The 27295-nt window shown below is 50.8% G+C and overlaps 12 protein-coding genes across 12 annotated transcripts; 7 read left to right on the top strand and 5 right to left on the bottom strand.

The window, feature by feature from the left end:
* Positions 1–299: 299 nt before the first annotated feature.
* BJY04DRAFT_222326 (PITH domain-containing protein) lies at positions 300–1208 on the top strand (the record flags this gene model as incomplete). Its single annotated transcript, XM_073717351.1, has 3 exons — positions 300–450; positions 515–626; positions 788–1208. The coding sequence occupies 3 exons, from the start codon at positions 300–302 to the stop codon at positions 1206–1208; spliced, it is 684 nt and encodes a 227-aa protein (XP_073567011.1).
* Positions 1209–3821: 2613 nt separating this feature from the next.
* On the top strand, positions 3822–5418 carry BJY04DRAFT_131852 (CUE domain-containing protein). Its single transcript, XM_073708502.1, has 5 exons — positions 3822–3992; positions 4054–4345; positions 4396–4614; positions 4677–4949; positions 5014–5418. Exons 1-5 carry the CDS (start codon positions 3972–3974, stop codon positions 5409–5411), a joined length of 1203 nt encoding a protein of 400 aa, XP_073567010.1. The 5' UTR covers positions 3822–3971; the 3' UTR covers positions 5412–5418.
* A 301-nt stretch (positions 5419–5719) lies between these two features.
* Positions 5720–6085, bottom strand: BJY04DRAFT_222323 (mitotic-spindle organizing protein 1; the record flags this gene model as incomplete). Its single annotated transcript, XM_073717350.1, has 3 exons — positions 5720–5791; positions 5855–5932; positions 6008–6085. 3 exons carry the CDS (start codon positions 6083–6085, stop codon positions 5720–5722), a joined length of 228 nt encoding a protein of 75 aa, XP_073567009.1.
* A 419-nt stretch (positions 6086–6504) lies between these two features.
* Positions 6505–7026, top strand: BJY04DRAFT_222322 (GNAT family N-acetyltransferase; the record flags this gene model as incomplete). Its single annotated transcript, XM_073717349.1, has 1 exon — positions 6505–7026. The coding sequence occupies one exon, from the start codon at positions 6505–6507 to the stop codon at positions 7024–7026; it is 522 nt and encodes a 173-aa protein (XP_073567008.1).
* A 534-nt stretch (positions 7027–7560) lies between these two features.
* Positions 7561–10335, top strand: BJY04DRAFT_222321 (putative transmembrane glycoprotein; the record flags this gene model as incomplete). The annotated part of the gene is made up of 1 exon (XM_073717348.1): positions 7561–10335. One exon carries the CDS (start codon positions 7561–7563, stop codon positions 10333–10335), a length of 2775 nt encoding a protein of 924 aa, XP_073567007.1.
* A 909-nt stretch (positions 10336–11244) lies between these two features.
* Positions 11245–13219, top strand: BJY04DRAFT_131812 (PP2C family serine/threonine-protein phosphatase). The gene is made up of 5 exons (XM_073708501.1): positions 11245–12224; positions 12304–12377; positions 12435–12519; positions 12577–12783; positions 12834–13219. Exons 1-5 carry the CDS (start codon positions 11954–11956, stop codon positions 13133–13135), a joined length of 939 nt encoding a protein of 312 aa, XP_073567006.1. The 5' UTR covers positions 11245–11953; the 3' UTR covers positions 13136–13219.
* Positions 13220–14607: 1388 nt separating this feature from the next.
* Positions 14608–16889, top strand: BJY04DRAFT_131766 (choline-phosphate cytidylyltransferase). The gene is made up of 4 exons (XM_073708499.1): positions 14608–15443; positions 15519–15869; positions 15922–16315; positions 16364–16889. Exons 1-4 carry the CDS (start codon positions 14941–14943, stop codon positions 16496–16498), a joined length of 1383 nt encoding a protein of 460 aa, XP_073567005.1. The 5' UTR covers positions 14608–14940; the 3' UTR covers positions 16499–16889.
* Positions 16890–17049: 160 nt separating this feature from the next.
* Positions 17050–18949, bottom strand: BJY04DRAFT_131780 (uncharacterized protein). Its single transcript, XM_073708500.1, has 2 exons — positions 18700–18949; positions 17050–18558 (listed from the first exon to the last, which is right to left on the bottom strand). Exon 2 carries the CDS (start codon positions 18517–18519, stop codon positions 17281–17283), a length of 1239 nt encoding a protein of 412 aa, XP_073567004.1. The 5' UTR covers positions 18520–18558; positions 18700–18949; the 3' UTR covers positions 17050–17280.
* A 491-nt stretch (positions 18950–19440) lies between these two features.
* Positions 19441–21527, bottom strand: BJY04DRAFT_198728 (DMT family transporter). Its single transcript, XM_073712654.1, has 2 exons — positions 20898–21527; positions 19441–20822 (listed from the first exon to the last, which is right to left on the bottom strand). The coding sequence occupies exons 1-2, from the start codon at positions 21252–21254 to the stop codon at positions 19812–19814; spliced, it is 1368 nt and encodes a 455-aa protein (XP_073567003.1). The 5' UTR covers positions 21255–21527; the 3' UTR covers positions 19441–19811.
* Positions 21528–21562: 35 nt separating this feature from the next.
* Positions 21563–24255, bottom strand: BJY04DRAFT_230855 (UTP25 family protein). Its single transcript, XM_073719375.1, has 5 exons — positions 24142–24255; positions 23739–24088; positions 23494–23693; positions 22872–23449; positions 21563–22825 (listed from the first exon to the last, which is right to left on the bottom strand). Exons 1-5 carry the CDS (start codon positions 24246–24248, stop codon positions 21907–21909), a joined length of 2154 nt encoding a protein of 717 aa, XP_073567002.1. The 5' UTR covers positions 24249–24255; the 3' UTR covers positions 21563–21906.
* A 163-nt stretch (positions 24256–24418) lies between these two features.
* Positions 24419–25743, top strand: BJY04DRAFT_131722 (eukaryotic translation initiation factor 3 subunit F). The gene is made up of 3 exons (XM_073708497.1): positions 24419–24643; positions 24701–25413; positions 25468–25743. The coding sequence occupies exons 1-3, from the start codon at positions 24539–24541 to the stop codon at positions 25682–25684; spliced, it is 1035 nt and encodes a 344-aa protein (XP_073567001.1). The 5' UTR covers positions 24419–24538; the 3' UTR covers positions 25685–25743.
* Positions 25744–26165: 422 nt separating this feature from the next.
* Positions 26166–27195, bottom strand: BJY04DRAFT_131727 (putative transcription initiation factor TFIID subunit 13). Its single transcript, XM_073708498.1, has 2 exons — positions 26877–27195; positions 26166–26814 (listed from the first exon to the last, which is right to left on the bottom strand). Exons 1-2 carry the CDS (start codon positions 26935–26937, stop codon positions 26360–26362), a joined length of 516 nt encoding a protein of 171 aa, XP_073567000.1. The 5' UTR covers positions 26938–27195; the 3' UTR covers positions 26166–26359.
* Positions 27196–27295: the final 100 nt, after the last annotated feature.

Genomic DNA, 27295 nt, shown 5'->3' with positions numbered 1-27295 from the left:
ATATATAAGACTCAATGTCCCACAGTAGGTCAATGAGTATTGACGGACATACCTTGTAGATACATAGTAGAATAGGATACAAAGTTATGTCACGTTACAGAAATAAATTAAGAAGTATACATAGGTAGTTAGTTTGCAGTTGTCTGAAAGAGCTTCACGATGTGACGGATGATGACATCCTTTCTGTTTGCGAGATCTCCAGCACAAACCCATGACAACCCCGCCTTAAGGATATCCATTGAGCTCAGCATCCATATTTTTAATATCGAAAGGCTTTGACCATAGTCGAGATTATTACTATGCCGCGTCATCATTCTCACGATCATGACGGCCACGGCCACTGCCACGGCGAGGGAGACGATGGTCACGATCACTCCAACGACATCACCCCTGCCCTTCAATCTCTGCTGTACTCGCAAATCCAGTTCGACTCAATCATTACATTGAATGGTACATCTATCGCTCTGACATTCTCAGTAGATTCATTTGTCTCTAATGGTAAAATGTGGTACAGAAGCATTACCTAAGTCCGGAGCTGCGATTGTCAAAAAAACATGGGCTGAGAGGCAGGATGACGAGCCGGAGTTAGAAAGTGATGCGGACGAACAGTTGTTGATGTATATTCCGTACGTTTTCCTATCTTCCACTAATATATATACGCTTGGTGCCTTGTTGTTTCTCTTCGCGGTTTACCCCGCGGTGCCCCTCACTGAACTTCGACATAAACCGATCGCCGAACAGTTGTATAGAGCCCCCGCTAACAACTCCTTGTTTCCTATTCCTACAGTTTCACCGGCCAAGTCAACGTCCATTCCGTATTGATCTACACTGCACCTACACGATCTGCCCCAAAGACGCTGAAACTCTTCAAAAACCGAGATGACTTGGACTTTTCGACCGCCTCCGAGCTAAAAGCCACCCAGACGATTGAAGTCCCACAGCCGATTCCAGGAACCGATGTGTTCGAGCTACCTTTGAACCGGGCGCATTGGAATGCTACCACCTCCGTCATTTTGTTCTTTGAAGATAACTGGAGCGATGGCGAGGACGACGTCACGAAAGTCGGGTATATTGGTCTCAAGGGACAATTCATGGCTTTGAATAGAGAGCCTGTTAGCTTCCTGTACGAAGCGGCGGCTAACCCCAATGACCATGTTGCCATTCCTGGTGTGAGCGGTGTTGGCAGTCGAATCATGCCTGGCCAGTAAGATAGACGATCTCTGCCAGGCAAATTCGAGGAAACAGAATAAACATCTCGGCAATCGCAAATAATGTATCTCGCGAGGCGACGCCGATTTGATGAGATTATGCGTTATGAACTGTACCCAAGCATGTATGGCAGGAAGTATGGCTTTTGTGGTGTATCATAGAGTTGGGTCCTAGGTAATTCCAGCTAATGTTCATACTGACTAGACCTGGTAGTAATTAGGGGCATACTGGAGAAGGTAGTTCTTCTCGATTTTGGTAATGTCCCGGATGAATGTCTTCCCGCCGGTCTGCATTATTTCGTGGAAGATAACCCAGTCCGCTTTTCGATTCTGGAAGCGATGTTAGCAATTGTGTTATTGAACTGAGTTCACAAGAGGAGAAGCACTTACAAACATCAAGGAGCTAGGATGAGCGTAAAGGGTTACGCCTCCACTAACAGTCCTGAACGTACCGTCGGGCTGCATCCTGGCGGCATGTGCGAAATAGCCGGTGGTGAGGCAGCGTTGTATCTGCTCAGCAGGCTTTGCAAGATCAACTTGCTTACCATGAGACGGAAGACTCTCATCCACCCGGATGCCGAAACGTTCAAGGTACCGTTTGAGCTGGGTTCTGACGCTCACAGCTCGCTGCAAGGACCGAAAATTTAACAAGTTATCTCGGCACCACTTGGAGTCTTTCCTTCCTTTCGAGACGAATGCCTGGTACACGTTCAGATAGGTGAGATGGTCGCCCTCTTCGACCGCAAATCTTCTGCGGGTACTCTCTGAAGCCTGCTTATTTCCGTCATGTTGGACCCACAAAGCCCCCTGGAGGCTGACCATAGCTGCTATTGTTAAGATCTCGCTCAAACAGCCAAATGCTTGTGCGGAGAGGAGGACTCGGGCCATCATAGGGTCCACAGCAAGTTCTGCCATTCGCATACCTATGGACTTAGTAAGTTTGGCGTAATCGTCAACAGCCTCTAAAGAGTACAGAAGCTCGAGCGCGCGTATCACAAGGTCTGCAGGAGGTGATGTCAGAAAGTCGAAACGGACTATATTGTCAATTCCTAAAGCCTTCAGTTGCATGATAACAGGAGCAAGATTGGATCGTTGAATTTCAGGAATGGTGGTTTCAGGTAATCTTTCGTATGTAGATTGGGTGTAGAGACGGAAGCATTTTCCCGGCTTGGTTCTGCCGGCACGACCGGCGCGCTGGACAGATGCGGCTTTCGAAATTGGTACTGCTGTGAGAGTCTCGATGCCTGTGCTGGGGTCATACGCCCTCAGCTTTGCGAACCCGCAGTCTATAACGTAGACAATCCCGTTGATAGTCACAGAAGCCTCGGCAATGTTTGTCGACACCACCACTTTCCGGGTATTTTCCGGTGCCGGCTCGAAGACGTACATCTGTTGATCCGTTGTAAGGCCGGAGTAAAGAGGGAGAGGTAGCAGAGATTGGGCCTTTGGATGCAGTGCAGCAGCGCGTTCGGAAATCAGCTGTATAGCCATTTCAATTTCTTCTCGGCCAGTTAGAAAAACTAAAATATCACCTTCACCCTCTTGTTGGTGAATGTCAAAAACCGTCTTGACGCTTCGGTCCACATAGTCTTCGGCTGGTGACTCTAGGAAGAGTGTATCGACTGGATACATCCGACCTTCGAGGCTTATGATTCTCCCAACGCTTCCGCCAATCTCACCCTCAGGACCCTGCTGGAAGTCGTCTCCGGCGAAAAATCGTAAAAAGTCTTCAGCTTGCAGTGTGGCACTACTGACCACGACACGAAGCTCAGGGCGCCTCTTGCGTATCTTTTTGAGGATCCCTAAAAGTATATCCGTGCTCAACGACCTTTCGTGGGCCTCATCGACCATAATAACCGAGTACCGTGATAAAAGAGGGTCAACAAGTGCCTCTCTAAGCAGCATCCCATCTGTCAAGAACTTGATTCTAGTAGTGGCAGATGTCTGATCTTCAAAACGGATTGAGTAGCCGACATCCTCGCCTAGTTTGCAGCGCATTTCTTCAGCTACTCGGGCTGCTATAGTGGTAGCGGCCACTCGACGTGGCTAGTTGGATCATTAGTCCAGACTGAGTGATTTGCAATACTCAAAAAGGCTTTACCTGTGTTACCGCAATGGCCTTCCCTTCTGTGCACCATCCTGCTTGATCAAGGTATTGTGGTAGTTGCGTAGTTTTGCCGCTTCCAGTCTGCCCAACAACAATAATGACAGGATATGTCTCCACGAGGTAGAGCAGACTCTCCCTATACCTTGCGATCGGCAGCAATGAAGGGGGTTTGTATAGGGATGGAAGGAAGCTCGTCCCGAGGTCTAACTCTGAAGCCATTCTCTGGCCCGGCAGTAAGGATTGTGTACAAGATGATGATCTGTCAGGCCATCGATGAATCCAATTTAATTATTCTGAGCGCACCCAAATAATCTGGGCTAGTTCATCTCCCACGCTTGGCAATGTTGAGGCCAAAATGATTTTGAGCAATAGCATTGTACCCCGTCCACGGGGTAGCTTATAAAAGCAGCACCAGACTGTGCTCCATATGGGGATGTCACGTGCCCAAACGTCACTGCATGGGTCAGCGGCCCAGAGTGAGTGGCTGATGCTTCTGAGCTCCGACTGGGCCTCCAATCGCAACCAGCCACAAGCATTCAATTACTTTCTGCCTGTTGAAATACTTTTCGCCGCAACTCTTGTGGTTTTCTAAACTCAAGACCGGTCTTCTGCAGAGGCTTGAAATCACCTAATTGTACGTTTTGATATCTAGCACAATGTCAGAGGCAGACAAGACGGTATGCCACCACCCCTCCATCCCCGCATGTGATTCTGGACTCGCTGCTCACATCCAGCCAGACCAACAAGGCATCAGTCGGGCCACTGAGCCCACGGCCAGAGTCTCCGACCACTGCGCGCCCACTCGACTTCGACGATGAGTATCAAGAGACAGGTGTCACCTCCGCTCCATCAGCTCCCGCGCAGAGCACTACAGGGGCGGCTCCGACAAAGCCACCACGCCCCTTGTCACCCAAACAAGAAGCCGAGAATACTCTCAAGGAAGCGTTTCCGTCTATCGATGTTGGCGTTGTCAGGGCCGTGTTGGTGGCCAGCGGCTATGATGTGGAGCGGGCTTTCCATGCACTCCTCGGTGCGCATATTCTATTCATTTCTGAAGGCTATGAGCTAATATACTTCCAGGCATGACGGACCCGAATGCAAACACGCAGGATGACTATGCCCCTCCGAAGCCACCGCGTCCATCCGCAGCACAAAGACAGCTGGAAGCTGATGAGCTCTACGCTCGCCAACTCGCCGAACATTACAATCGTCGTGCACAGCCGCGGGAAGAGGAGGCATATCGTCGGCAGAGGGTCGGAGGGGATGAGGCGGAGGAGAAGGAGTACAATTTCTTTGACGGTATATCTGTCCTATCTTGGCTAATTTGTAAGTCATGATTTAACTGGCTAACATTACTGCAGATGACCTGCCCGTGATTCGCGAAAACATTCGCAAGGGATTCCTCGACACTCAGACCAAGGTCAGCTCATGGGTTCAGAATTTGAAGAAGAGGCTTGACGGCGAGGATGAGGACGAGGACAACCATGCTGCACGTGGATATGGAGACGAAAGCTACGGTCGACCACGGAGAAGCGGCGACCTGAGCCGTCGTAGTGGGGATCGTGAGCGCTACGACGCCGACCCACAAGTATTGAGCGATGACTTTTCGGCACTCGAGCTGAGAGACTCAGAAGGTTTGAACCGAGACCTGACGCTTGTTCCAACATAAAACAATCCAGCTAACTGACATGAACGCAGCCCCCCCGCCTCGCCCCCCAAGGCCTCTTGCCAACTCCTCCTTGTATAAGAGCTCTTCGCCCTCACCAGACAGGCGCAAAGTATCGTTCCAGGATGGTCCGCCTACAGAGATTGGCAATTTGTATGATGCGTCCGAACCGGCTAAGCGGCAATCCCCTGCAGGGGGGAAGCCGAGCAAATGGCAGCCTCTTTCGACGGTTGAGCCATCTCCTGTTGGAGAAAACGATCCTTTCAGCCTCGGCGATAGCGACGATGAGAAGGATACCAAAGCCAAGGATCAGGCCGCCACAGAAGAGAGCGATCGCACAAAGAAAGCGACAGTCGAAGCTGTATCTGATGACATCGGCTTAAGCTCCAAAGACGGCGTGAAAGTGGATAGCGCTGGAAAGTCCCCGTAAGCCTTCATCTAGCGTTAGTCACTCGATACTGCTGCTACCTTTGTATATTCATAGGTTACCAGCCTATATGTTGTTATTCTCCTTCCTTTCCAAGCTACCCTTGTTGTGTACGCCTTAGGCGATGTTTGTGATACCAGACTGTTTACCTCCTGAAGGCTCAAGGCCCGGATTGTCCATCGAACTTTTAGCATGTAACGTGTGATACTGATCAAATGGTGACATGGCAACTTGAAGCATCATTGAATCTTGAATTCGGATATTTGTAGGGTTTAAAAAACGCAAAACATGCACCAAAAGCAGATGCATCATCACTCCGAAGATTCGTTCTGAGGAGCGCGTTGGGTGGTTGCGGCATCTTTCCTCAGGTCTTGAATTACAGTCTAAACAAAATTAGAAGGCAGGCCTAGCCTAATCTTAAGACGTGAACCTTAGGGCCAACATACTGCGAGAGCATCAGGGTTAACTCCATTCTCGATCAAAGACACGCAGAGAGAAAGCTCCGTTCGGTCCAAGTTCGTGTTCTTAAACATTAAGCGGATTAGCAAGTTTGTTAGGGAATCAAGAAACAGAACGAAGAATGAAGCTAGACCACATACAAGAAGAGTTGAGATCTCGTGAAGAATGTCAATCACTTCGCGGGCGGCCTGGCGCTTATCATCGGGTTGCGGGGGCATATTGAGAGGACTATAGGAACGTGGATGATTCAAGGGTATCTTTCTCTTTCTCTGGAAACCCAATTTTTTGTCAAGATATTCGATGAATGCTGTTGACCCGTTGATTGTGATGGGCAGGAAGCAGCTGGCTACATGGAAGCCCTGCTAGTTATTGGTACGGAGTATGGAGTGGGCACTACTGGTAATTCCTGGATCATGTAAATTACCGTAATTACTCGACCTGTACGGAGCATATGCCCAGCCCGACAATAATAAATTTTAGCTTCTTCTGGTGTCAAATCGAGTGAACCGAGTGAGTTCAAACTTCACACAACTCAGTGTGAAGAGAAAAGAAACAAGATCAACATCTCGGGTCCTCCGCGGACTGAGACTGTCGCACTTGAAACCGCGCTGAGTGTAGATCCTGACTCGTCTCGAAAATGTTGGAGGATCTGACAATCTCAGACATTCATTCCTTGGGCAAAACCCAGGCATTCGAGATTCTAAGCCAGATTACACGCATCGAAAAGAAGACATTCCCCACCAGTGAGGCTTATCCATTTGGTGAGGAGCTTTGGCGTAAGAAGCCCAACACGAGAGTCATCTATGTGACCCGAACTTCGAGAGCTGCGCAACCACAACCACAACCACAACCACAACCACAACCGCTTATCGCCTATGCTCTTTACATCAGACAGAGAGGGATTGCCTTCCTTCATAAGGTTTGCGTCGTAGAGGCATTCCGCCAAAAGGGTGTTGGGATGCAACTGATGAAGTACATTCGAAACCGGCTGAGAAAAGAAGGTTGCCAGCATGTCCACCTCTGGGTGGATAAAGATAGGGGCTCTGCGAGGTCTTTGTATGTCCGCAATGGATTTGAAGAGCACGAGGAGCTTTTGGACTACTATGCACCAGGCCGTAATGGTATCAAAATGATCCTCGATCTCGAACGTGACAGTTGACGATACCCCTGTCACTCCCGCCTGCCTCCCCTTCAGGCTCCTTAGCTCCTCAGCCGCCCTGCGAAACAATTTGCAGTGAACGAATCATGCTGAAGGGGCTAAAGTATCAAGGGCCACTAGAACTCACTGGGAATGGTTGGGTCAATGCAAATGCTGTTCCTTGAGTCCTAGAAGCATCCCTTGCAGATTGTGCATTTCACAACGTGTGCCATATCGCGCAAGTCGCGATCTCTAACCATTCCCATACCGTTGTGACGTCAAACATATCCAGGTATGGCTTCATTGAAGGGACATGAAAACCTTGTGATTCTCCTGTATAGGATGGCCCTTAGACGCGAACGCCCTGGGAGAATGTCCCTAAGGGCAGCGCTTTCCCACTTCCGACCTGCTTTCTCTCCAACTCTTCCGGCTTTCACGAGCTTGCTTTTTGCCTTAGAGGACTCTCGCCATTCAGACCTCTTAGAGATTTCTTGAAACCGCTGTTCTGTGGTTCCGGTGGATTTCTATTAGGCTGTCTAGCCCTCATCTGGATTCATGGCGCTCCTCGCGTTGATTTTTTTAGGCTTTCTATCAGCAGTCAATGCAGCTGTGATCGCGAACTATCCTGTGAATGCGCAACTACCCCCAGTGGCTCGAGTACAAGAGCCATTCGAGTTCGTCTTTTCGCAGGGTACCTTTGGTGGAAGTGACGTGCAAACGACATACTCGCTATCCAAAAACCCATCATGGCTCAAGGTGGATAGCAAGTCCCGTACCCTATCAGGGATCCCTCGGCAAGAAGATGCAGGTTCACCGACATTCGACCTGATAGCTTCTGACGCGTCCGGATCGGCTTCTATGCAAGTGACTCTTATAGTCACTACGGACGATGGTCCGACAGTTGGGAAATCTCTTGGTCCGCAACTGCAAGCGATTGGCTCGACATCTTCTCCCTCAAGTATTGTCGTGCACTCTGGCGATTCATTCTCTATATCTTTTGATTCGGAGACTTTCAGCAACACACGTCCCTCGACAGTCTACTACGGAACCTCACATCCAGACAATGCTCCTCTACCTTCATGGATTGGTTTTGACCAGTCAGCCCTTCGATTCTTCGGCACCGCGCCCAACATCGGACCTCAGACTTTTAGCCTCAATATGGTTGCCTCTGATGTCTCAGGATTCAGTGCAGCTACTACGACATTCGACTTGACTGTCAGCCCTCACACCTTATCGTTTGAACAAAGCGCGAAAACCCTATTCGTCGATAGCGGAGAAGAACTAATTAGCCCTCAATATGCCAAGTTGCTAACCCTGGATGGGAATAAACCGACAAGCGATATGTTGACAGACACAAATATTGACGCACCCGGGTGGTTGAAGGTGGATAAGCAGACATTATCATTTAAAGGAAAGCCCCCAGCGAATGGGCGCGACAGTAACGTCACTATAACCGTCAAGGATATTTACCAAGACATTGCCACGCTCGTGGTGTCGCTGCAATACTCACAATTTTTTCGTGCCGGTCCCATTGGATGTGATGCTGTTATTGGACAATATTTTAGTTTCACATTGAATGGGTCAAGTCTTGTCGATGACTCTGCTGAGCTTGATGTTGATTTAGGCAAGCAAGTGCCCTGGCTCCATTATAACAATGAGAATAGAACGCTTCATGGCCAAGTGCCGCCAAACGTGCACCCGGATGCTTACACCGTTTGGTTAACAGCTCGCCGGGGGACGGCGGAGGGAAACAAGACATTTACCATTACCACCGTGGCCGCAGAAGATCTAGATGGAACTGGCTCGCCCTCCCCCGGCTCACACAATTCGCACGGGAATAAAGCTGCTATAATAGCACTGGCAATCTTTATCCCCTTAGGCTGCATTGCGATCATCCTACTCTTACTCTATTGTCGACGTCGCAAGCAAAACTGGTCGCAGGATGAAGGACAAGGGTTCGAAGAGAAATCTTTTCCTCCAGCACCCGTTGGTCCAGGTTTAGCGCATTGCCAGCCGTTCGAGCGAACCGCGCCGGGAAATCCACCAGCTATGGGCCGTACTTCGCTGCCTGAATCAAAACCGCCGAAGCTGGAGCTAGAGCCTTGGTGGAACGTCAGTAACGAAGCCAGGAATGAAGGTATCCAGCCATCACCAGACAAGGACGATGCCTTCTCGAGCCCCACGATTGATTGGGGGTTTATTCCATTGCGTGACCCAGAGCAAGATGAGAATAAACCTCCTCAAGAGCCCGCTCCAAAACCCACCCGACTTTCCTTCCAGAGCAGCCCCCCGCCAGTGCGTAGGGTCACCTCTAATCGTTCCGGACGACGAGAGCCGCTCAGGCCAATCCAGCCTAGAAGATCCATGAAACGTAATTCTGCGTTATCTTCTCGCTCCAAACGATGGTCTAAACGATCGAGTGGTATCTCCTCCGTTGCCGCGGGTCTCCCAGTGAGGCTCAGCGGTGCTGGACATGGGGCGGGAGGTTTCGGACCACCAGGACACGGCTACGTGAAAGTTTCCTGGCAGAACACACAGGCATCTTTGCAAAGTGAGGAAAGTGGCCTCGGCAATTTGGCGCCGTTGTTTCCTCGCCCTCCTCGTACCGGAGACCATCAGGACAACAGCAAGAGAATGAGTGTACGTGCCGTGGATCGTGATAGTCTGACCATATCCGAGCCGGACTCGTTAGAGGCTTTTGTTCAAGGTCGCGCAAGAAGTCGACATTCTTCCAACCCGTTTATTACTGGTCCAATTAGCCGTCGAGTTTCTTCCGGTTTACGTGCACTCGAGCGAGCCCGCAGCAATGCCAGCCGCGCGGATACCGTCAATAGTGCTACAGATAACGATGACTATCGGCGGCGCGAGCGCCCTTGGTCCCTGGCAATGTCCGGGTCCGTTTACACTGACGATTATCGGCATTCGGCTTATCTCAGTTCCTTGTCTGAGGAGTCACCTAATATACAGCCTTTACCAACATTGAACAATGAGCCAAGTCAATCGAGCCTAGCACAACACTACTCGAAAATCATATCGCCACTTCCTCGTTTCTTTAGCGAGCTAAGTTTGAATACTACCAGACGTGATGACGTTGCATATGGAACCGATAACTACCACAACCCATTGATGACCCGGCGTTGGTCCCGATCGAATCCATCGCTACAGAACTGGCGTCGTCTGCGGAACAGCCCTTCAACGTCGTCTGTACCGTACGACGCAAAGGCTCGGCGAGTGAGTCTGATGCGCACGGCTGAGGGAGACTCGGGGTATCAGCGAGGCTTACACAGAGAGCCCACCGGAAGTGTGCTGAGTGATATCGCCTTTGTTTAGTGTTGGATGCATCGTGCTTGACCGAGATACCATTTGTTCTGTACTTCTATTAGGGGGCTTCCAGCATTTCACTCGTGTAACTAGGTTTATGTCGCGGTTCAATCTTGAGAATAATTTAGTTGTCCAGCTGGAGCCTGGACGAATTCTAGTCGTATCATCAACCAGTCCAATTTAAGATGTAGGACCCGTTTCAGCTGGTCTCTTAGGTCTTACTAGAACTCCTGGAGCGACAGCAATGATTGGATGCATTCTGATTCTCGATCGCGGCATGGTGTGATTGACAGAATTTTCACAGCAAAGCCAATGGGAGTGTGCGCTTGAGATCTCAAACTAAGGGGAGTGAGTGTACTATGTTGACTGATCAATCATCAGGCACTCTTCAGCGCTGCTGGAATATTTAGAGGGTGACACCTACCGCCCGAGGGTTACTTAGGTACCTAGGTAGGTAGGGTCAGCCTTGACCAGGTCATGTGGAGTCAGCTGCGCTAAGCGTTTCCGTCTTGAGTTTCCTCATCACCTGCATTGGCAGCACGCGACTGGAAAATTTGCATCTGTCCTTGCTTATTGATATAAAGTCCCTAAGTGTCCAGAAGAACCTTTTGCCTTATTCTTTTGGCTGTATCAGTGATTGTCTGTGGGCTTTCGCACCCAGGTTCATGTAGAGAGCGCTGTTGTACCGGTGCTCGAGTGGCGTCAGCGGTCATCTATGGAGCAAGTAACTATGTCGTAGTCCGGTAGTTCTTGTACATAGGTACCTACGTAGTGAGCGTGGCCATGAAGCAGGAGATATAGGATAGAGACAAAGACAGGATAGTATGTCAAGATGAGTTCATCTAGTGGGTTCCCCACTTCAGCATCATTCGCATAAAAGGTTCAAAGAGTTGTGACCTTCACTTGAGGCCTGGGCAGAGTGAATTGATCTGGTTCTTCTGGGACTGTCCCGCACGCCGCCCTATCAATTCTGCCCTCCTACCCTTCGGCTCTCTCCCACCTGATTCTGCTCTCTCCTCCCCCTCTCTTCTCCCTCCTATTATCCTCGCCTTTTTCTTCCAAACCTCTCACAGGGCTTCTGTGATTCTGGCCTTTTCTTCCACTTCCCATCTGTTAATTGCGACCTGATAGAAATCATGGGCCAGACTTTGTCAGAGCCCGTCGTCGAGAAGGTGGGTGAAACTGACGATTCAAGTTTGCTGCCTTGAAACCCCTCTGTCTTCCTATTCCCCCACACTACAAGCCCTCCGATTACGATTCCAAAACCCTTTCCTGTCTCGCCCGCCTTTCCTCTCAACAGCGATTACTGTGAACATACCATTTCTTGGCTGTACTTTATTCCGCGGTTCTTCTTTCAAGTCACCAGGGGCCAATCCGCGTGATTGTCGTCATTTTACCTGTGCTTTTTTCTCGCCCGAGGAGTTCCAGATTCGTGCCTCATCCCTGCGGGGTCCCCATCCAAGCAAGACTTAAAAACTTTCCCCTCTGCACTGCAACCTTTATTATCCCTTAATTATTTCCCCCTATTTATTGCACAAGCCCCTTCCCGATGATTGCTAATGCTGTTGATCCTCTCTAGACTTCGTCAGAAGGTCAAGATGAATGCTGTATATACGGCCTTTCGGCCATGCAGGGCTGGCGAATCAGCATGGAGGACGCCCATGCCGCTGTCCTAGATCTCCAAGCGAAGCAGTCCGACCCTAACGACAAGCCCACCGACCCTGATAAACGCCTTGCTTTCTTCGGAGTATATGATGGTCACGGTGGAGATAAAGTTGCTTTGTTTGCAGGAGAAAATGTTCACAAGATTGTCGCAAAGCAGGAGACTTTTTCAAAAGGTGATATCGAACAAGCTCTGAAGGACGGCTTCCTGGCGACCGACCGAGCGATTCTCGAAGGTTCGTAATAGTTACCGCTGGGGGCCTTTCTCTCCTCCCGCCCGGTGTCGGTCTATTGGAGTCTGACCCAATCAATTAGATCCCAAATATGAGGAGGAAGTCTCCGGCTGCACTGCGGCTGTGAGTGTAATTTCAAAGCATAAAATCTGGGTGGTAGGTTTTTCTTGACGACCCGGAGTTGGAAAGATGGTCAGTTAACATTGATTGCAGGCAAATGCTGGTGATTCTCGCTCAGTTCTGGGTGTCAAGGGTCGTGCGAAGCCCCTCTCCTTTGATCACAAGCCCCAAAATGAAGGTCCGTAGCTCCTCTTGACTGATTTTGCGATATAACGATCTGATACCGAGGATATAGGTGAAAAGGCTCGTATCAGCGCCGCCGGCGGCTTCGTTGACTTTGGTCGTGTGAACGGCAACCTGGCTTTATCGCGTGCCATTGGAGATTTCGAGTTCAAGAAAAGCCCTGAACTCTCCCCTGAACAACAGATTGTCACCGCATACCCAGACGTCACAGTCCATGATCTTTCTGATGACGATGAGTTCCTAGTTATTGCTTGTGATGGTACGTTTCTTTTATTCGCGTTGGGTTTTCGGCGCACTGATAATCTAAAGGTATTTGGGATTGCCAATCTTCCCAAGCTGTAGTTGAATTTGTTCGTCGCGGTATCGCGGCCAAGCAGGATCTCTACCGGATTTGTGAAAACATGATGGATAACTGCCTTGCCTCCAACAGCGAGACCGGCGGAGTCGGCTGTGACAACATGACCATGGTCATTATCGGTCTTCTCAACGGCAAAACCAAGGAGGAATGGTATAACCAGATCGCGGAGCGGGTTGCTAATGGTGACGGACCTTGTGCTCCGCCCGAGTACGGCAAGTCTCTCGAGGAACCCACGGACCCTAAACCCTACTGACTGGACGTTGGGGGGTGCAGCTGAATTCCGAGGACCTGGCATCCGTAACCAGTTTGAAGAGAACCCTGATGAATACGAGATCGACAATGATCGACGCCCATTTAGCGTGCGTTCTGGTAGAATTATTCTTTTGGGAGATGGCAGCACGTTAATTCCAGGAAAACAGAATGACGAGGAACTATTTGATCACAACGAGGAGGGTCAGGGTCTCCAAAACCAAGTGCAACGCCATGAACCCGACACAGAGAGGAACGAACGGGAAGGGACCCCTGGACCTCAGTCCTCTGAGACATCCGCTTCTAACGGCTCAGAGCATTCTACCAGCACTGGGACGCCGCAGAAGCCCGCCGCCTCGTAGTTTCGTCATGATCTTTACGCCCTAATTCCCATCATTTTGGTTCTTGAAACGACTTTCGTGTGATTGTACGACCGCACCCGCCGCCTCCCTCTCCGCCCCCCGGTCTTGAAACCCCACGTCTTTGCCCGCTCACACGCCCCTTATTGACTTTTTATCTCTTCCGATCTGTCGGCTGTTTTCTGTGGTCAGTGACCGAAGAGGAGGATGCGAAAGAAAAAGACCACTTCATACCCTTCTATCTCTTGTTTTCATCCCATCTTCTCTTTTCCTTTAACGAACACTTCTCAGCTCAAGGTATCTTTCGTGTCACTCAGGATGGGTATATCGGAGGGGTCACCGTGGGTGTGGAGGCATCTTTTCCCCTGTCATCAGAATTTCTCACTTTGTTTCCCTTCGCCGCGAGAGGCAAGCCTCATGAGGGTACGCTTGTTTCATGTCCCGACATAAGATACCGCAACAACCACTATTGACGAACTTTCTAACTTACTCCATGATTCCAATTCTGCTTGACTTTCCTCTTACTCAGCTTCGCTACCATCAGTTTGTTTTGCCTGGAAATACATGCTTCTACACATGGTTCATGGCCGCGAGGATGCTTCCTTTACGGCCGGCCTATGACCTACCTCCCAGCGGCTGGAAAAGCTTGAGGGTACTTTTCACATCTTGCACTTACGCGGCGTAACCGGAGAAATCGGTCTACGGCATGAAGATCGTTTGTTGATGGGGGAGTTTCTGGAAATGTGATGAAGCAATGGATGTTTGTGATGTCTCATTTTAATGCATGCTGATAGAGTCCGCTGGCTGCCTTTGTAAATACTGTTGCCTTTACCTCGCGTTGTTCTTCCTTGATCCCTTTGAGAGCGAGCCCCTACGTAAGGAAGCATGTCTCTATCACCTGCAGACTGCCTCTTGCGTCATTGATGAGCACAAACCTGAACGCCTGGAACTTACCTACCTAGGCAGTAGCGCGTCGTCCTAGTATCGGTTCCAGCAGAGCCATGTATATGTATTCCATGTATTTAACCATATTTAGCCTGTTGTATTATACGGTATGTGTGTAATTTACTTTCAGTACAGCGTCTAAGCCACGTGCGGGAAGTGCTTTGATGCTTCGAATTTTCTTCACCCCTTTTCAAGAAAAAAAAAAGCAAGAATCGAGCTGTTAAAAGGTTGTATTTTCATGTCGAATTAGATTTTGATCATCCGCTGTCAAATTGTCATCAAGTCTCTTCCGGTCGCCCTGTTCAGCCGCAAGGAGCGCGACCGACAATAGCTCTGAGCTCTACCTGGGTCTCCCGCACGTCTTCTTTTCCGTTCCGTCACCTTCACTACTATTAAATATCCCCCACGCCTCGACCAACTCTTGCCCAACCCTTGGGCCCATCTCTCGTCTCTCAATTCCCCTTCAATTGACAGAAGTTGAGCTGTGCTCCCTCAGTCTCTCGCCATGTCTTCTCCCATCTCCAGCAAACGCAAGCGCACCAATTCCCAACACCTCTCCACAGCAGATATCGCCAACTCATCAGCAACCGATCTCCTACAACCCTCCTCACGCGATGCATCCGGCGAAGAAGGCGATGAATCCACCGGCATCGCCGCTTCTCCACTTCCCAAGCTCGCCGCCAGCAATCCGCCATCAAAACGTGCCCGGAAGGCCTCCATGAGCGAAGGCCGCAACGCTTCCACGGGTGGTGCGGAACAAGACACTTCGATCAGCAAGGAGGATCCAGGCGAGCCCTCTGAGACTACGCCCGCCAGCAGTGATATCGAGTCGCAGACCAAGAGCCGGCCGGGCCTACACCTGAATACATCGCAAGAACAAGAACTGATGAAGCCGCCTGTACTCGGCCAACTGCAGCATCCCGCCGGTGGATATAAGACCAATCCGCCGCCTGAGGGTCGTCCGGTGCGGGTTTATGCCGATGGAGTATTTGATTTGTTCCACGTTGGGTATGTTGGCTCCCTGGTCCTCGGTCACTTTTCTGTTTTTTTTTTTTTTTGTATAGTACTAATTGCTCCTTATAGGCACATGCGACAACTCGAGCAGGCCAAGAAAGCTTTTCCGGACGTGTACCTTATAGTTGGCGTGACTGGGGATGAGGAAACTCACTTGCGCAAGGGTCTTACGGTTTTAAGCGGCGCCGAGCGGGCCGAGAGTGTTCGGCACTGCAAGTGGGTGGACGAGGTCTTCCCTAATTGCCCGTGGATAGTCACTCCTGAGTTCATTGATGAGCATAAGATTGACTATGTGGCTCACGATGACCTGCCATACGGAGCTGCGGAGGGAGATGACATCTATGCGCCCATCAAGGCTCAAGGAAAGTTCCTGGTCACTCAACGAACGGAGGGCGTGAGCACAACTGGTGTCATTACAAGGTTCGTCATTCTGCGAGCATTCTTGAATTCCTTTCTGATTTGGATTGGTTAGAATTGTTCGCGATTACGACCGCTACATTTCTCGACAATTCAAGCGTGGAGCATCGAGACAAGAATTGAACGTGTCATGGCTGAAGAAGAACGAGTTGGAAATCAAGCGACATGTGTCAGAGCTTCGGGATAGCATCATGACCAACTGGACAAACACCGGCCAGGAGTTGAGCCGAGAGCTGCGACAGCTGTGGAACTCCCGACCGAACAGCCCGGCGCCCAGCGCCAGAAATAGCGTGGACTATATGAGCTCGCGTGGTTTGGTCAGTCCGACAGGCAACAAGTCGCATGTCTCTCGTGTCGAGGCTCTAGGTCGTCCAGAAAGCATCAACGGCAGGGAACCAGATTTTGCTACTGGTTACAGCCTGGGATTAATCGGCGGAGTTAGAGCATGGGTGCGTTACATAGAGACACCGTCTTCCTATAGAACTAACATCTAGCAGATGCGCAGCCGCCGCTCTCTCATCGAAAGCCGAGCCCAATCCCCGACCAGCGAAGAAGAACAAGAGTCTGAACTGGAACGCAGCAACGGGTTTGCCGAACCTTCCGCCGCCGGGCCCTCTGAAATAAGGCAGTAACTCAGTCCATGCTATATGGGCCTGATCATCGAATCTTCGTTTTGCGCCGACCTTAGTACGTACATGTACATAGGTCTGGCAGTCCTGGTGCTCGTCGTGATAATCCAGGAAACTTCTTCTCTTCCCCCGTTCATATTCCAAGCACCTATTTTATTGTTGATTGACCGCTTGTCAAGTTTTCAACCGTACCTCAAACATACATTCATCGCATTATCCTTCACCAACATCACACCATTTCTGTACAACACTTTGAAGGACACAGGCACAAGCATGAGGGCGAAATACCTGGACGGACATTATCATCTAGTACTGATTGTTTGATTGATTTACACTTGCATGGGACGAAATTGACACCTCCCCTTTTCCTTGTTTTCGCGACGGGCTACTGGACTATCTATTTGTCTGTTGAGGTAATAATAATAGATATGGTTGTTTTATTCGGCAGTATAATGTTATCTTATCACATTATGGTTATTTGATCTTTGCACTTTGCTGTTTCGAGTTTGATTGTTCAAAGCGTCATGTGCTTGCAGAGATGTGTGTTCATGATATGTTTATACTACAAATGAACAGCGGACCGGTCATGCAAAATAGATTGTGACAGTAAACAACATCTTGTCTATCCATGCAATTCAAGGATCTCAATCTATTCTAGAAAATATAGTCGTGGCAATCTGGCATCACAACGAGAAGAGAACATAGCGGAATCGAATGGGTATCAATCAGCATCACATCACAGAACATGCACCTCGTCAACTCATATCTCGACCGCAAGAATTCGCTCAAGCAGCCGTAATCATCAGCCTTGGCCTCACTCTCCCACTGCCACCCCGTCCAAACTCCCTCTCCGTCTCAAGAGCACAGCGTCTCAGCAATTCCACCTGCACCGCAAGCTCCTTCACCCCAGGTAAATCCAACTCTGGTAACGCCGCACCCCTGCTCGAGCACATCACCATTCTCAACTGGTCCCTCAGCAGAACAGCATCCCGAACAAGTCCCTCCTGCACCGCCTGTTTCGTATTCGCATCGCACTTCGCCGTGATCCCCAACTCAAACGAAACAAGGCCACGGATCGAGAGAAGCGGCGCAACCCAAGGCTCCGTAATCGCAAGGCGGAGCTTCGGTGTATTTATAACCGTGTTATTATTGTTATTTCCAGCCCCTTGACCGGTCCCAACACCAGCTGCAGGAGTGTGGCCCCCGATCGTCCCCAAATCGACACTAAGGCTCAACTCTTCCAGCCCCTCCAACCGTCCAAGCCGGCTCCAAAACAGCGCCCAGAGCCGATCATTGTGCGTGTGCGAGAAAATCGAGCTCTTGTACTCTTCGCCAGCCATTGGTTGCCACACAGGCGTCCATTGAACGGCTATATTCCTGATCACGGATAGGTGGGAGGGGGATATTGAAAGTGTGAATGCGATGAAGGTTGCTAGGTCGTCGACGTCAAAGGTGGCGGACTTGTAGAGGATCGAGGAGGATTCGGCGTAAATTGTGCGGCAGGTGAGGAGGAGGGGGATTGAGGAGGTGCAGAGGTGGGAGGGGAGAGAGGGGTGGGTGTGTGGGTAGAGCATGCTGCTGTTCTGGATTTGATCCTGGCTGATATCGTTTGAAGGAGATGTTGAAGGCATATCGTTCGCTCTCCACCGTGCAGCTGTGACGGGGCAGCATCGCCGATTCTTATCTAGCGACGACGTCGTCTCGGTACACCTCACATGTCGGATCTTGTCCTTCACTTGGACAAGATGGACGACTTCGTCGCCGAAAGCATACTCGTAGATCATGAGGCGGATCTCGAGCGGGAGTTTCGTGAAAAATGCGCTTTGTGCCTGAGGGTTTGGAGGGCGGTCGTAGGGGTTTAGTGGTGAAGACGTCGAGGCATTGTCGAGGGAGAGTGAGGGGGGAGCACAGATCTTGCGGTCTTGAATCAGGTCGCGGACGGTTTCCTTCCAGCGGTGACCAGTCGAGTAGTAGTGGAAGATGGAGTAAGGGTCGCGGAGGAGCCAGGCGTCGAAGTGGCGCATTGTGACGGTAGTTGAGGACGATGTGGTCTATCTTCTCTTCTACAATGAGGACATCAACTTATTGAACCATGAAAGAAAGTAATGATGTAAAAGGCAAGTGGGTAAGTATGGATATAGAAGAATGGAGCAGATCTCACAACCAGCGCCAACAAAATCTACAAGGAGAAATCTTCCTCTCACCTTATATACCCAGACAATAAGTCTAACATACCACCCAAGCCCCCAAGATAACAGGCACAAACCCACCCATCACCAGCAGAAGCCAGTGACATGCTCGAACCTCCAAAATGAGGCTTCAGGGACCACCCAACCCTAACCCTCATTCGTCGCCGCCCATCGCCGCCATCACCACTCAAGCCACAAAGCAACAACTTCAACGGAAGCTTTTCCCATTTCTTGGAGTCTGATTGGTAAACCACTCACCCCCGTGTTGGTGCAGTGCGGCGATTCGGGAGAATTCGGTGGTGGACTTGGGTTAGCCTGCAACGATATGACGTTTGGCTGCAGGTGGCTGCGGGATTGGCCTCAGTGCTATTCCGTTCTGGGACTAGGGGAAACCTTCAGGCTTTTAGGGTCAAACCGTCAAAACCTGAGGGCCTGAATTTTGAAACCTGAGGCGTGGGGATTATTGGAGACTTGGAGTGCCGTACGGAGTTTTGTGGGTTTCCTGGGGTCGGGATGTGGGACTTAGAGGAGACCTTCAATGTGAGTTGCTTGAGAGAATAGATATCTGTATTGTTTTCCTTTACAAAGCTTTTGGATCGGCTCAATTGCACTCTGATCATTGATGTGAGAGCAGAACTGAGGTAAGGCCCGGAGGACCTAGCTCCGGCCACCAGGATTCCATCTAGCCAGCCTGTGGTGTGGTGTGGTGGAGCTTAAGTATGCATTGATGCCGCCCAGCATTTTTTCATCCCATGTCGACAGTTACATTGTTTCAACACCTAGAATGGTACTCCGTACAAACTCTCTTGTGAGAGAAAGCAACTTTTGGGAAAAGATCATATCACGCTTCCATTGCTCATGTCTATCGTGTATTCGTAGGGAAATTCAAGTATAGGTCGTGTACATATAGGCTGCCCGGGGTGCTTTGATTCTGTGGCCAAATCCCTCAGATCGCCCGCCTGGCTTACTACTGCCTGTCGACTGCGTAACGTGCGCTAGCTTCCTGCACTCTACCCCCCTTCTCAAGTCACCACGGTGTCTACAACCTCCGTGTGCTCTCTCTGCAGTACTGACGTCTTGACATTCTATATCCGGCGAAGATTGTTCGAACTCCACTTCCTCTCACCTTAGCGTCTCTCACCCCCCGCGTTCTCGCCTTCAGCCGCATGTGCTGGCGGCGCCTCTCGCGCCATAGCCACATACAACGCGCTGGAGAGAATTAACCCGGATCCAATCCAGCTTACTGCCGACAGCGTACTTCCCCAAACGACATTGTCATAGAACAGCGCAAAGAGCATTTGTGTGTACAGCATAGCAGTCGCTTTTGTTCCCGATGAGGAGCGGGCATTGGTATCCGGTTCTGGTTTCGTCGTGGTTTCTTCCTCCTCGTTGAAATGCTGACTAGGTGTTCTGAACAATTGATGGCTCGTGGGTCGTCGGCGGACTCGCGGTGGTGGAGGCACGTACGCCAATCCCGCGGTGAGCAGGAACTGCAGCAGAAATCCGCAGATGCCGAGGAGGATGAGGAGCGTCCATTCCAGCAGTGTTCCGGGCAGCTCAAGTTTCATCGAGGGCATGGCTAAAATAGCGATAACGGAGACCATGGTGGTGAATAAGGAAAAGTAGGTCACCGAAACCAGCGGATGGCAGCGCTGTCCGATCAGTCGGATTGATGTGTATGCAGATGTCGCACCCAGGACACCGACCATCGCCATGACCACAGCAAGTACGCGGTGGCCTTGATCAGCATCACCGGGTTTCTCTCTCGACGGTTCCAGCGGATCAGCGTCCTCTCCAGCACCGGACTGCAAGAAAGCAAATGGCCGAGCGATCAGGACGACACCAACCAGCGAGACAAGCCCAGCCAGCTGGTGCTTGCGGGTAAAGATTTCGTGGGGAAGGAAGATAGAGCAGGCATAGCAGCTCAGGATCGGCGCGAGGAAGGTCAACACTGTCGCTTCAGAAAGTGGCAGATACTGGACTGAGTAGTAGAGCCCATAGACACCCCAGAAGCCACCGGCGGCACGGAAAATAAGGAGAGGCAGTACAGAGCGGTTTCCAAACGGCTGCGGTACTTTCGCATACCACATGTACAGGTAGCTCGCAACGACAGTGATGGACATGCGCGCGAACAGAATCTGTGAGTCAAGTATTAGCCTCCTCTCCAAGTACCTACTAACTTAAGCATTTGCAATATAGAGAGCCGGACAAACCTGAAAGGGCTGAAACCCTTCACCATTTCTCCCCTTCAACTCTAATACCTGCGTCATCACGTTCATAGACGCCCCGAAGAATTGCGACAGCATCACCAGGATCATACCCTTGCCCTGCAACCAGAAGTCTATGGCGAATTCGCACACCCTCTCGAACAATGGACCCGATGGCGCTGGCGGCGAAGGCGCAGACAGCGGTAGAGGCGACGGAGACCTCAGATCGTTCGTAGCTTGCAGCAGCGGCGTCCGTTCTCCATCTTCAAGTTCACGAAATCCATTCCCGAGTTGTGCCGGCGAGAGAGACCGCGAGTCACCTAGCCCGGGCGAGGGAGATATCGGCGGCGGCAACGACGCCATGCTGTATGAAAGGCCCGAGTTGCAGGAGTATTGTATCCGTGGGACTTGGAGATAGTATTCCAGGGTGCCGATGACGAAAAGTTGATGGCCCCTGTCGTACGCCTTCCTTCAAGTAGATAATCGTAAGCCGGGACTCGATTCAAAGAGTCATATGAATAGGAACTAGAAAGAACGCATTTAATCAATGATCATTAATCATAACAATAAACCACCTGCCTTCACCGCGCAGACATTTTTCAAGACTCAAGAGAAGAGAAAAAGGGTGTGGGCCATCGCTGCGGCTAAGGGAGACTAAGAGAGAAATTGAGGGAACTTGAGGGGGCTCGGCCAGAACTCCGGTTTGCGGAGGCGTGGCGAGGATCCTTTTTGCTCGCGTGAACATGGAAAACGAGAATGATGCGTCACCTCTTGTTTTGGGGGTTCAAATGATCTGTGACGAGGTTTATGGGTCGGTCTGTTGCAGATTCCCAATCTTTTACTGCGGATCAGGAATGTGTGACGTTGGTTTGGATCGTGACAAGCATGAAAGTTGGGAATCAAACGTTGTAGAATTACAGTTGATATGCGAAGGCTAAAAGAAGATCCCCCAGAGATCCACTCAAGATGCTCAATACAGCGGAACCGCCCCGGCATTGACTTCTATATATGTGGTCTACATAAAGGTAAAAGTATCACCACCCTTCTCCCTTAACATGTTCCCAACCCTCCTCGTCCCCACAACTCGCTCTAGCTTGAGCGCATCGTATTTGGAGAACAGAGTGCGAACCCCTCCCTCAGCGGCTTCGACGACGCTAGCTGGATCTAGACCTAAAAATCCGACAATCTCACCCCAGAATACTGGATTCTCAGGGACACCATACATAATGATGCGCTTAACACCGCGAAGCTGGTAGCGACGAAAATGATGCACTCTCTCCGTATAGAGAAGGATTGAATGTCGGCCGTTCATGAAGTGGGAGCGTGCGCGGTTAACCTCTCGCGTTTCTGTGTACTCGGATATCGCACTGAAGGAGATATTGCTCGTTTGCTGTGACGTGGCAAAGTAGTTGCGTACGCGGACGAAGTCGAGGTATGACGGGATGAAGATGAGCGTGCCTCCAGCACTGGCTTTGTTGCGGCTGGTGGTGATGTTGCGGACGAGAGAGGACAGGATGGTGGTCGTGAATTGTTTGAAACGGGCATCAGGGTCTTTGGCGGGCGTAAGGCAGTCGAAGCGGGAAAATGTCTGCTTGACTGGGACAGGGAGTGGCAGTTCGGAGATTGCTCCGTTGTAGGCGGGATTGATTTTCACCTTGCCAGAAACGTTTTGCATTTGTGTCGAAAAAACTGAGTTGATTTCAGGGGTGATAAATGAGGAGAGCATAATGAGTTGCCGGACGTATCGTGCATTGTTGTCCAAGTACCAGGTTCGAACACGACTAAAATCGCAACCGTGCGCTTCTTTCGGCTGGAGGTTAAGATGTTTGAAAATGTAGGTGACATGGTCCCAATTCTGCATGAGAAGCGCATCACCATGGTCAACAATGATCACTTCAATCGAGGAAAGAAAGTCGTGATCTCGCTTTTTAGCACTGTAAGGTTTAGCCCTATGATCGAATATCGGACCTGGAAGCTTACTCTGCTTGATCCATAATGGTTCGTAGGCCCAGCGGACTGGCCAGAATTAGATCGGAGGTGTAAAATTGCGTGAAAAACTTGAGGGTTTTGCGTGTAAACTTAAGACCAAGTCGAAACATATCATCATCGTTCCCCCCGAATAACTCGCGAAAATCTTCCGGTTTATTCTCCCAAGAAGGATCTTCCGCTGCGGAAAAGGTGTCGGTGAACCGTTTCTTGTTTTCTTGTTGCTCAGGCTGGAAGAACCGGGTAATAGCTTCCACCACCCTCACGCAGGCCTGCTTTGTTGGCAAAAGATAGAGCACTTTCGGCCTAGTGAATCCTTGGTCTCGTAGCTCAACGTCGGCATCCTGCTCCTTGGCCGCTCGTGTGTTGTTCTTGAGCACGCGGTCTCGAGTTTTGAGTATATGGTTCGTGGCATGCACCGCAAGTAGGTCTCGCATGTCAGCGGATTCTGTTACAGATCGCGCCCCGTATAGGACGTCTTGGTAGTCGAATATATATGGAAATACATGCTGGGCGTTCCCAACGATGCTCTGTACACGTTCTACCGCCGCACATTTGAGTTTTCTCTTGATCTGTAACCTGTCAGCTCCGTGGTTGGCAGTTATGAAGCACCAACCTTCACACCCAACAAGCTCTTTATCGGTGGGAGTAGCGTCACGTCGTTTTGGCTAGAGTCGGGGACCGCACGTGTAACTCGGAGGCCGCCAGGAAGCTCATTTTTCATAATTCTCCACTTGTTCTCCGATGCAGCTCTGATGTTTTGTGCCAGGTCGCTCTCGTTCGGACTCGAAAAATGCGACTCGAAGGGGTCGTTTCCTGTTAAATAAGCAGCCGGCCATGAACAAAGTAGGACAAACTAACCATTTTCTTCATCGTCACTGTCACCCTGCAAGGCGCCATCGTCTTCGAGATCATGATCGTCCGGCTCTTGCTGCTGTAGGTCGTCGTCCGACTGCTCTTCATCATATGCTGCAGCCACAGCACCACCATGCGCATCTGTGCCATCATTACCATCTCGGTGATCAGTCTTCCTTTTTTTGCGCGCTGGTTCCTTGGTTTCTGCTTTGGCTTGAAGCAACTGGAGCAATTCGCTATAAGGCTGTCCCGACTGTTGATCGTCGTCGCTATCTGATGATACATCGTCGGCGGGAAGCATATCATCCTCGAACTGTTCGGTGACATCACCTTCGGATCCAGAGGAGCTCTCCGACCTATGGGAAATTGTCAGTTAGGCTGTAGAAAACCCGTTGAACCTCGAACTTACTCTACTTCATCAATACGGGATGTTGAGAAGTTGCGCTTGAAAGAGCCCCTACCACGTCCTCTACCACCTCGACCGCCTCTGCCGCCTCTACCTCGAGGAGGAGGCATACTTGGCGATTATTGGAATGTAAAGTTGCGCTTAGAATGAATAAGAACAGTAGCTTCAAGGCCTCTTTTTTCTGCTGGATTTTCGGAGGGTACTTATCTTATCTTAGCGCGAAATTCGGGTTGCGCACACACAATTTGGAGCCTCGCAGAAGAACCTCCGCCGCCGAAGTCCAGCGGGCCGGAAGATTTGGGTCAAAAAGAAATCTCCACCCCCAGCACGGCGAAAGCAGAGGACAACAGTCTCAAGAAGGGCTTCATCGATCATACCTGCTCCCTTTTGTCCCGCAACCATGGCTGAATCAGATTCTTTCCTGCACCTCGCCCGTCCTCTGGGTCCTGTCCTGGCGGGGTCTGCACCGACGACTGCTCCTTTGAACGTTGTCATCCAACCTCAGGTACATATCATCCGAGCCCGAGGGCTTGCAATTCAAAGATTCTAACGAGTTTTGCAGGCCCTTTTCTCAATTCTCGACCACTCCCTCCGTCGCAATGCTGATCAGGAACGTGTCATCGGAACTCTTCTGGGAACAAGGTCTGAAGATGGCACCGAGGTGGAAATCCGCAGCACGTTCGCCGTTGGACACACAGAGACGACAGACCAGGTTGAGGTCGATATGGAATACCAGAAACAGATGCTTGCCCTGCACCTCAAGGCCAATCCCAGGGAGGTCCTGGTGGGTTGGTACGCCACGTCGTCCGAGTTGAACACTTTCTCCGCCCTCATCCAAAATTTCTACAGCGGTCAGGGTGATGGAACTTTCCCTCACCCGGCTGTCCACCTTACTGTGTCTACCGAAGCTGGAAAGGATATTGAAACCCGTGCCTACATCTCTGCTCCCGTCGGTGTGACCGCTGAGCGGGCTGCCGACAGCGCCGCCTTTATTCCCGTCCCTCACGAGATCCGGTACGGTGAGGCGGAGAAGAGTGGTCTGGAGGCTGTTGCCGCTGCTCGGGACTCTGAGGAGCGCTCAACCACGCTCTTCACTGATATCGAGGCTCTGGAGCGTGCTGTTGAGGAAGTTCTCGGCATGATTGACCGCGTGTCTCGATATGTCGAGTCCGTTATTGATGAGGAGGCCCCCGCCTCTACCGCACTTGGCCAGTTCCTGCTCAACGCCCTTGCCTTGGCCCCTAAGGTTGAACTCGCTGATATTGAGCGTGACTTGTAAGTTTTGCCATCATCCTGATTCCGGAACCAAACCCGCTAACCAAATTCTAGTAACAACCACATTCAAGACGTCTTGGTCGTCTCTTACCTCGCCAATACCATCCGCACACAGATGGAGCTTTCCAACCGACTAGCGACTGCCCAACTCACCCTTGGGCCCGAGACTGGCAACGCCGAGGCCGGTGCTCAGCGCAACCAGCGCGGCAAGGGTGGCCGCGGAGGCCAACAGCGCACTCAAGAGCGGAGTGCTGAGGAGGCTCGCGCTTAGGCAAAATAGAATCTACCATGAAGATACCTTTTACACTTCTCTTTGAGCCGTTCTCGGACATCCTCTGCCCCTCCCGCAATACCTCCATCTTATTACACTTTCTTTCCTTGATATGTGCCTAGGGTTTTGAAAAGTTTCTATACAAGCATGCCGTTCCTACTCGCCAATTCCTAATTGTTTCTCTCTGTGTTGCGGCTTTTTGGAACAAAGAACCAACTGGTTTGAGCGGGAGATGACGAAGGGCGGCAAAAGATGACGGTATGATTCGGATGAGGGAACAACAAGACGCGGCGTATAGGAGTAACCTTGGCCTTCCTTGCATGACAGGCTATGAAAAGGAAGGAGATGCTGTACATGAATGACATTAGATCATGACTTAATGGCTTCGTTGCAGTCTAGGCGACATAAAAGATGCTGTAAGCAGAAACATTTGGTCTTCTGGAGATAGGGTGCGTAAGACATAGGAGAATACACAAAGCCTAGGTGCGTAAGAGTATAGACTGAGGTCTCTGTATAGTACTTTAATGAAACGATAGCCGCGTTAGCTCTGAAGTGGCAAGCCCTAACACCTTATAATACAGAAATGCAGTAGTTCGTGCCAGTGGATATCAACTTTCCCAACAACGCCATGAAAAGACCCGAGGCAACAACAGAGAAGATTTCGACCCCAAAACCCTAAGCAACTTTCCTTTTCTTAACCGTCGTATCCTCCGTCGCATCGGAATCCCTCCTCGCCCCCCTCTTCCCCTTCCCTTTCCCTTTCTTGCCCTCCGCTGCACCTCCCTCTCCAAGGTCCTCAAGCCCCTTCTTCGCAGCTGCATCCTTCAGATTTCCGACCTGATCATCATTCTGATCGAACGCCTTCCGAGCCTCCTTCAACTCGCGCTCCATGCGCAGAAGCTCCTGCACGCGACCTAACTTGTTGGGATCCCGACGCAACGCGAATCGGAAATCGTCGACTTTAATCTTTTGCCGGCGCGAGTAGTTTGCGTACTGTGCGGCACCGTGGCACATCTCGAGGACGAAGTCGGTAACTATTTCATCAAGGACGCGGACGGTCTCGGGGAGAGGTTCGGAGGGGAAGGATGGGTGAGGAGCTGGGTCGCCGTAGGCGAGCAGGAGAAGGCGTACTGTATTGCATTTCAAATTAGCATCAATGCTCAAGTGGTTTCGTCCTATAATGGAGACTAACACTCCGAAGCAAAGTTCATCTGCCCCTTGTGCCTTGCGGCACGGGCTCTTGGTTCGGCCATCTTCTTTTTTCCCTTTACGGGTGTTCCCGAGTTCGAGGTATCTCCTTCCGTAGTATTCGGTTTGAAAGCAGGTTGATATCCGGCACGTATTAGGGCAGTGTCCTGAGGATTAAACGGCCAAGGTGGAGCGAGCTGTCGTGGCACATTTCCAGGGTTGAGTGTATGGGTAGAGCCTGCAGTAGCCCCAGGTTTCCGCTGTGATGTTACAGCTCCCGAATGGGATGGGTAAGACCTTGAGGTGCGCGCTGGGGATTTGGGTGTCGTAGTTCGATTGATCGGGGGCGCTCTGGGTGCGTCGCCCAACGGAACGCGCCGGCGGTCAGAGAGCATGACGGCAGAATGGAGTATGCCCACTTGT

This window comes from Aspergillus karnatakaensis (assembly GCF_047715665.1).
Source record: "Aspergillus karnatakaensis strain CBS 102800 unplaced genomic scaffold BJY04scaffold_58, whole genome shotgun sequence".
Lineage (NCBI taxonomy): Eukaryota > Fungi > Ascomycota > Eurotiomycetes > Eurotiales > Aspergillaceae > Aspergillus > Aspergillus karnatakaensis.
This window is presented reverse-complemented; position numbering and strand designations above follow the sequence as displayed.

Coding starts and splice junctions, on each gene's coding strand:
- BJY04DRAFT_131812 (XM_073708501.1), top strand. CDS start 11,954: ATGCAGGGCTGGCGAATCAGCATGGAGGACGCCCATGCCGCTGTCCTA. Junction 12,378..12,434: donor CAAAGCATAAAATCTGGGTG/GTAGGTTTTTCT, acceptor CATTGATTGCAG/GCAAATGCTGGTGATTCTCG. Junction 12,784..12,833: donor CCTAGTTATTGCTTGTGATG/GTACGTTTCTTT, acceptor GATAATCTAAAG/GTATTTGGGATTGCCAATCT.
- BJY04DRAFT_131780 (XM_073708500.1), bottom strand. CDS start 18,519: ATGCGCCACTTCGACGCCTGGCTCCTCCGCGACCCTTACTCCATCTTC.
- BJY04DRAFT_230855 (XM_073719375.1), bottom strand. CDS start 24,248: ATGCCTCCTCCTCGAGGTAGAGGCGGCAGAGGCGGTCGAGGTGGTAGA. Junction 24,089..24,141: donor TCCCGTATTGATGAAGTAGA/GTAAGTTCGAGG, acceptor AATTTCCCATAG/GTCGGAGAGCTCCTCTGGAT. Junction 23,450..23,493: donor AGAGCTTGTTGGGTGTGAAG/GTTGGTGCTTCA, acceptor GACAGGTTACAG/ATCAAGAGAAAACTCAAATG.
- BJY04DRAFT_198728 (XM_073712654.1), bottom strand. CDS start 21,254: ATGGCGTCGTTGCCGCCGCCGATATCTCCCTCGCCCGGGCTAGGTGAC. Junction 20,823..20,897: donor AAGGGTTTCAGCCCTTTCAG/GTTTGTCCGGCT, acceptor CTTGACTCACAG/ATTCTGTTCGCGCGCATGTC.
- BJY04DRAFT_131852 (XM_073708502.1), top strand. CDS start 3,972: ATGTCAGAGGCAGACAAGACG. Junction 4,346..4,395: donor GGCTTTCCATGCACTCCTCG/GTGCGCATATTC, acceptor ATATACTTCCAG/GCATGACGGACCCGAATGCA. Junction 4,615..4,676: donor GGAGTACAATTTCTTTGACG/GTATATCTGTCC, acceptor ACATTACTGCAG/ATGACCTGCCCGTGATTCGC.
- BJY04DRAFT_131727 (XM_073708498.1), bottom strand. CDS start 26,937: ATGGCCGAACCAAGAGCCCGTGCCGCAAGGCACAAGGGGCAGATGAAC. Junction 26,815..26,876: donor GATGAACTTTGCTTCGGAGT/GTTAGTCTCCAT, acceptor AATGCAATACAG/TACGCCTTCTCCTGCTCGCC.
- BJY04DRAFT_131722 (XM_073708497.1), top strand. CDS start 24,539: ATGGCTGAATCAGATTCTTTCCTGCACCTCGCCCGTCCTCTGGGTCCT. Junction 24,644..24,700: donor ACGTTGTCATCCAACCTCAG/GTACATATCATC, acceptor CGAGTTTTGCAG/GCCCTTTTCTCAATTCTCGA. Junction 25,414..25,467: donor GCTGATATTGAGCGTGACTT/GTAAGTTTTGCC, acceptor ACCAAATTCTAG/TAACAACCACATTCAAGACG.
- BJY04DRAFT_131766 (XM_073708499.1), top strand. CDS start 14,941: ATGTCTTCTCCCATCTCCAGCAAACGCAAGCGCACCAATTCCCAACAC. Junction 15,870..15,921: donor ACAACTGGTGTCATTACAAG/GTTCGTCATTCT, acceptor TGGATTGGTTAG/AATTGTTCGCGATTACGACC. Junction 16,316..16,363: donor TCGGCGGAGTTAGAGCATGG/GTGCGTTACATA, acceptor AACATCTAGCAG/ATGCGCAGCCGCCGCTCTCT.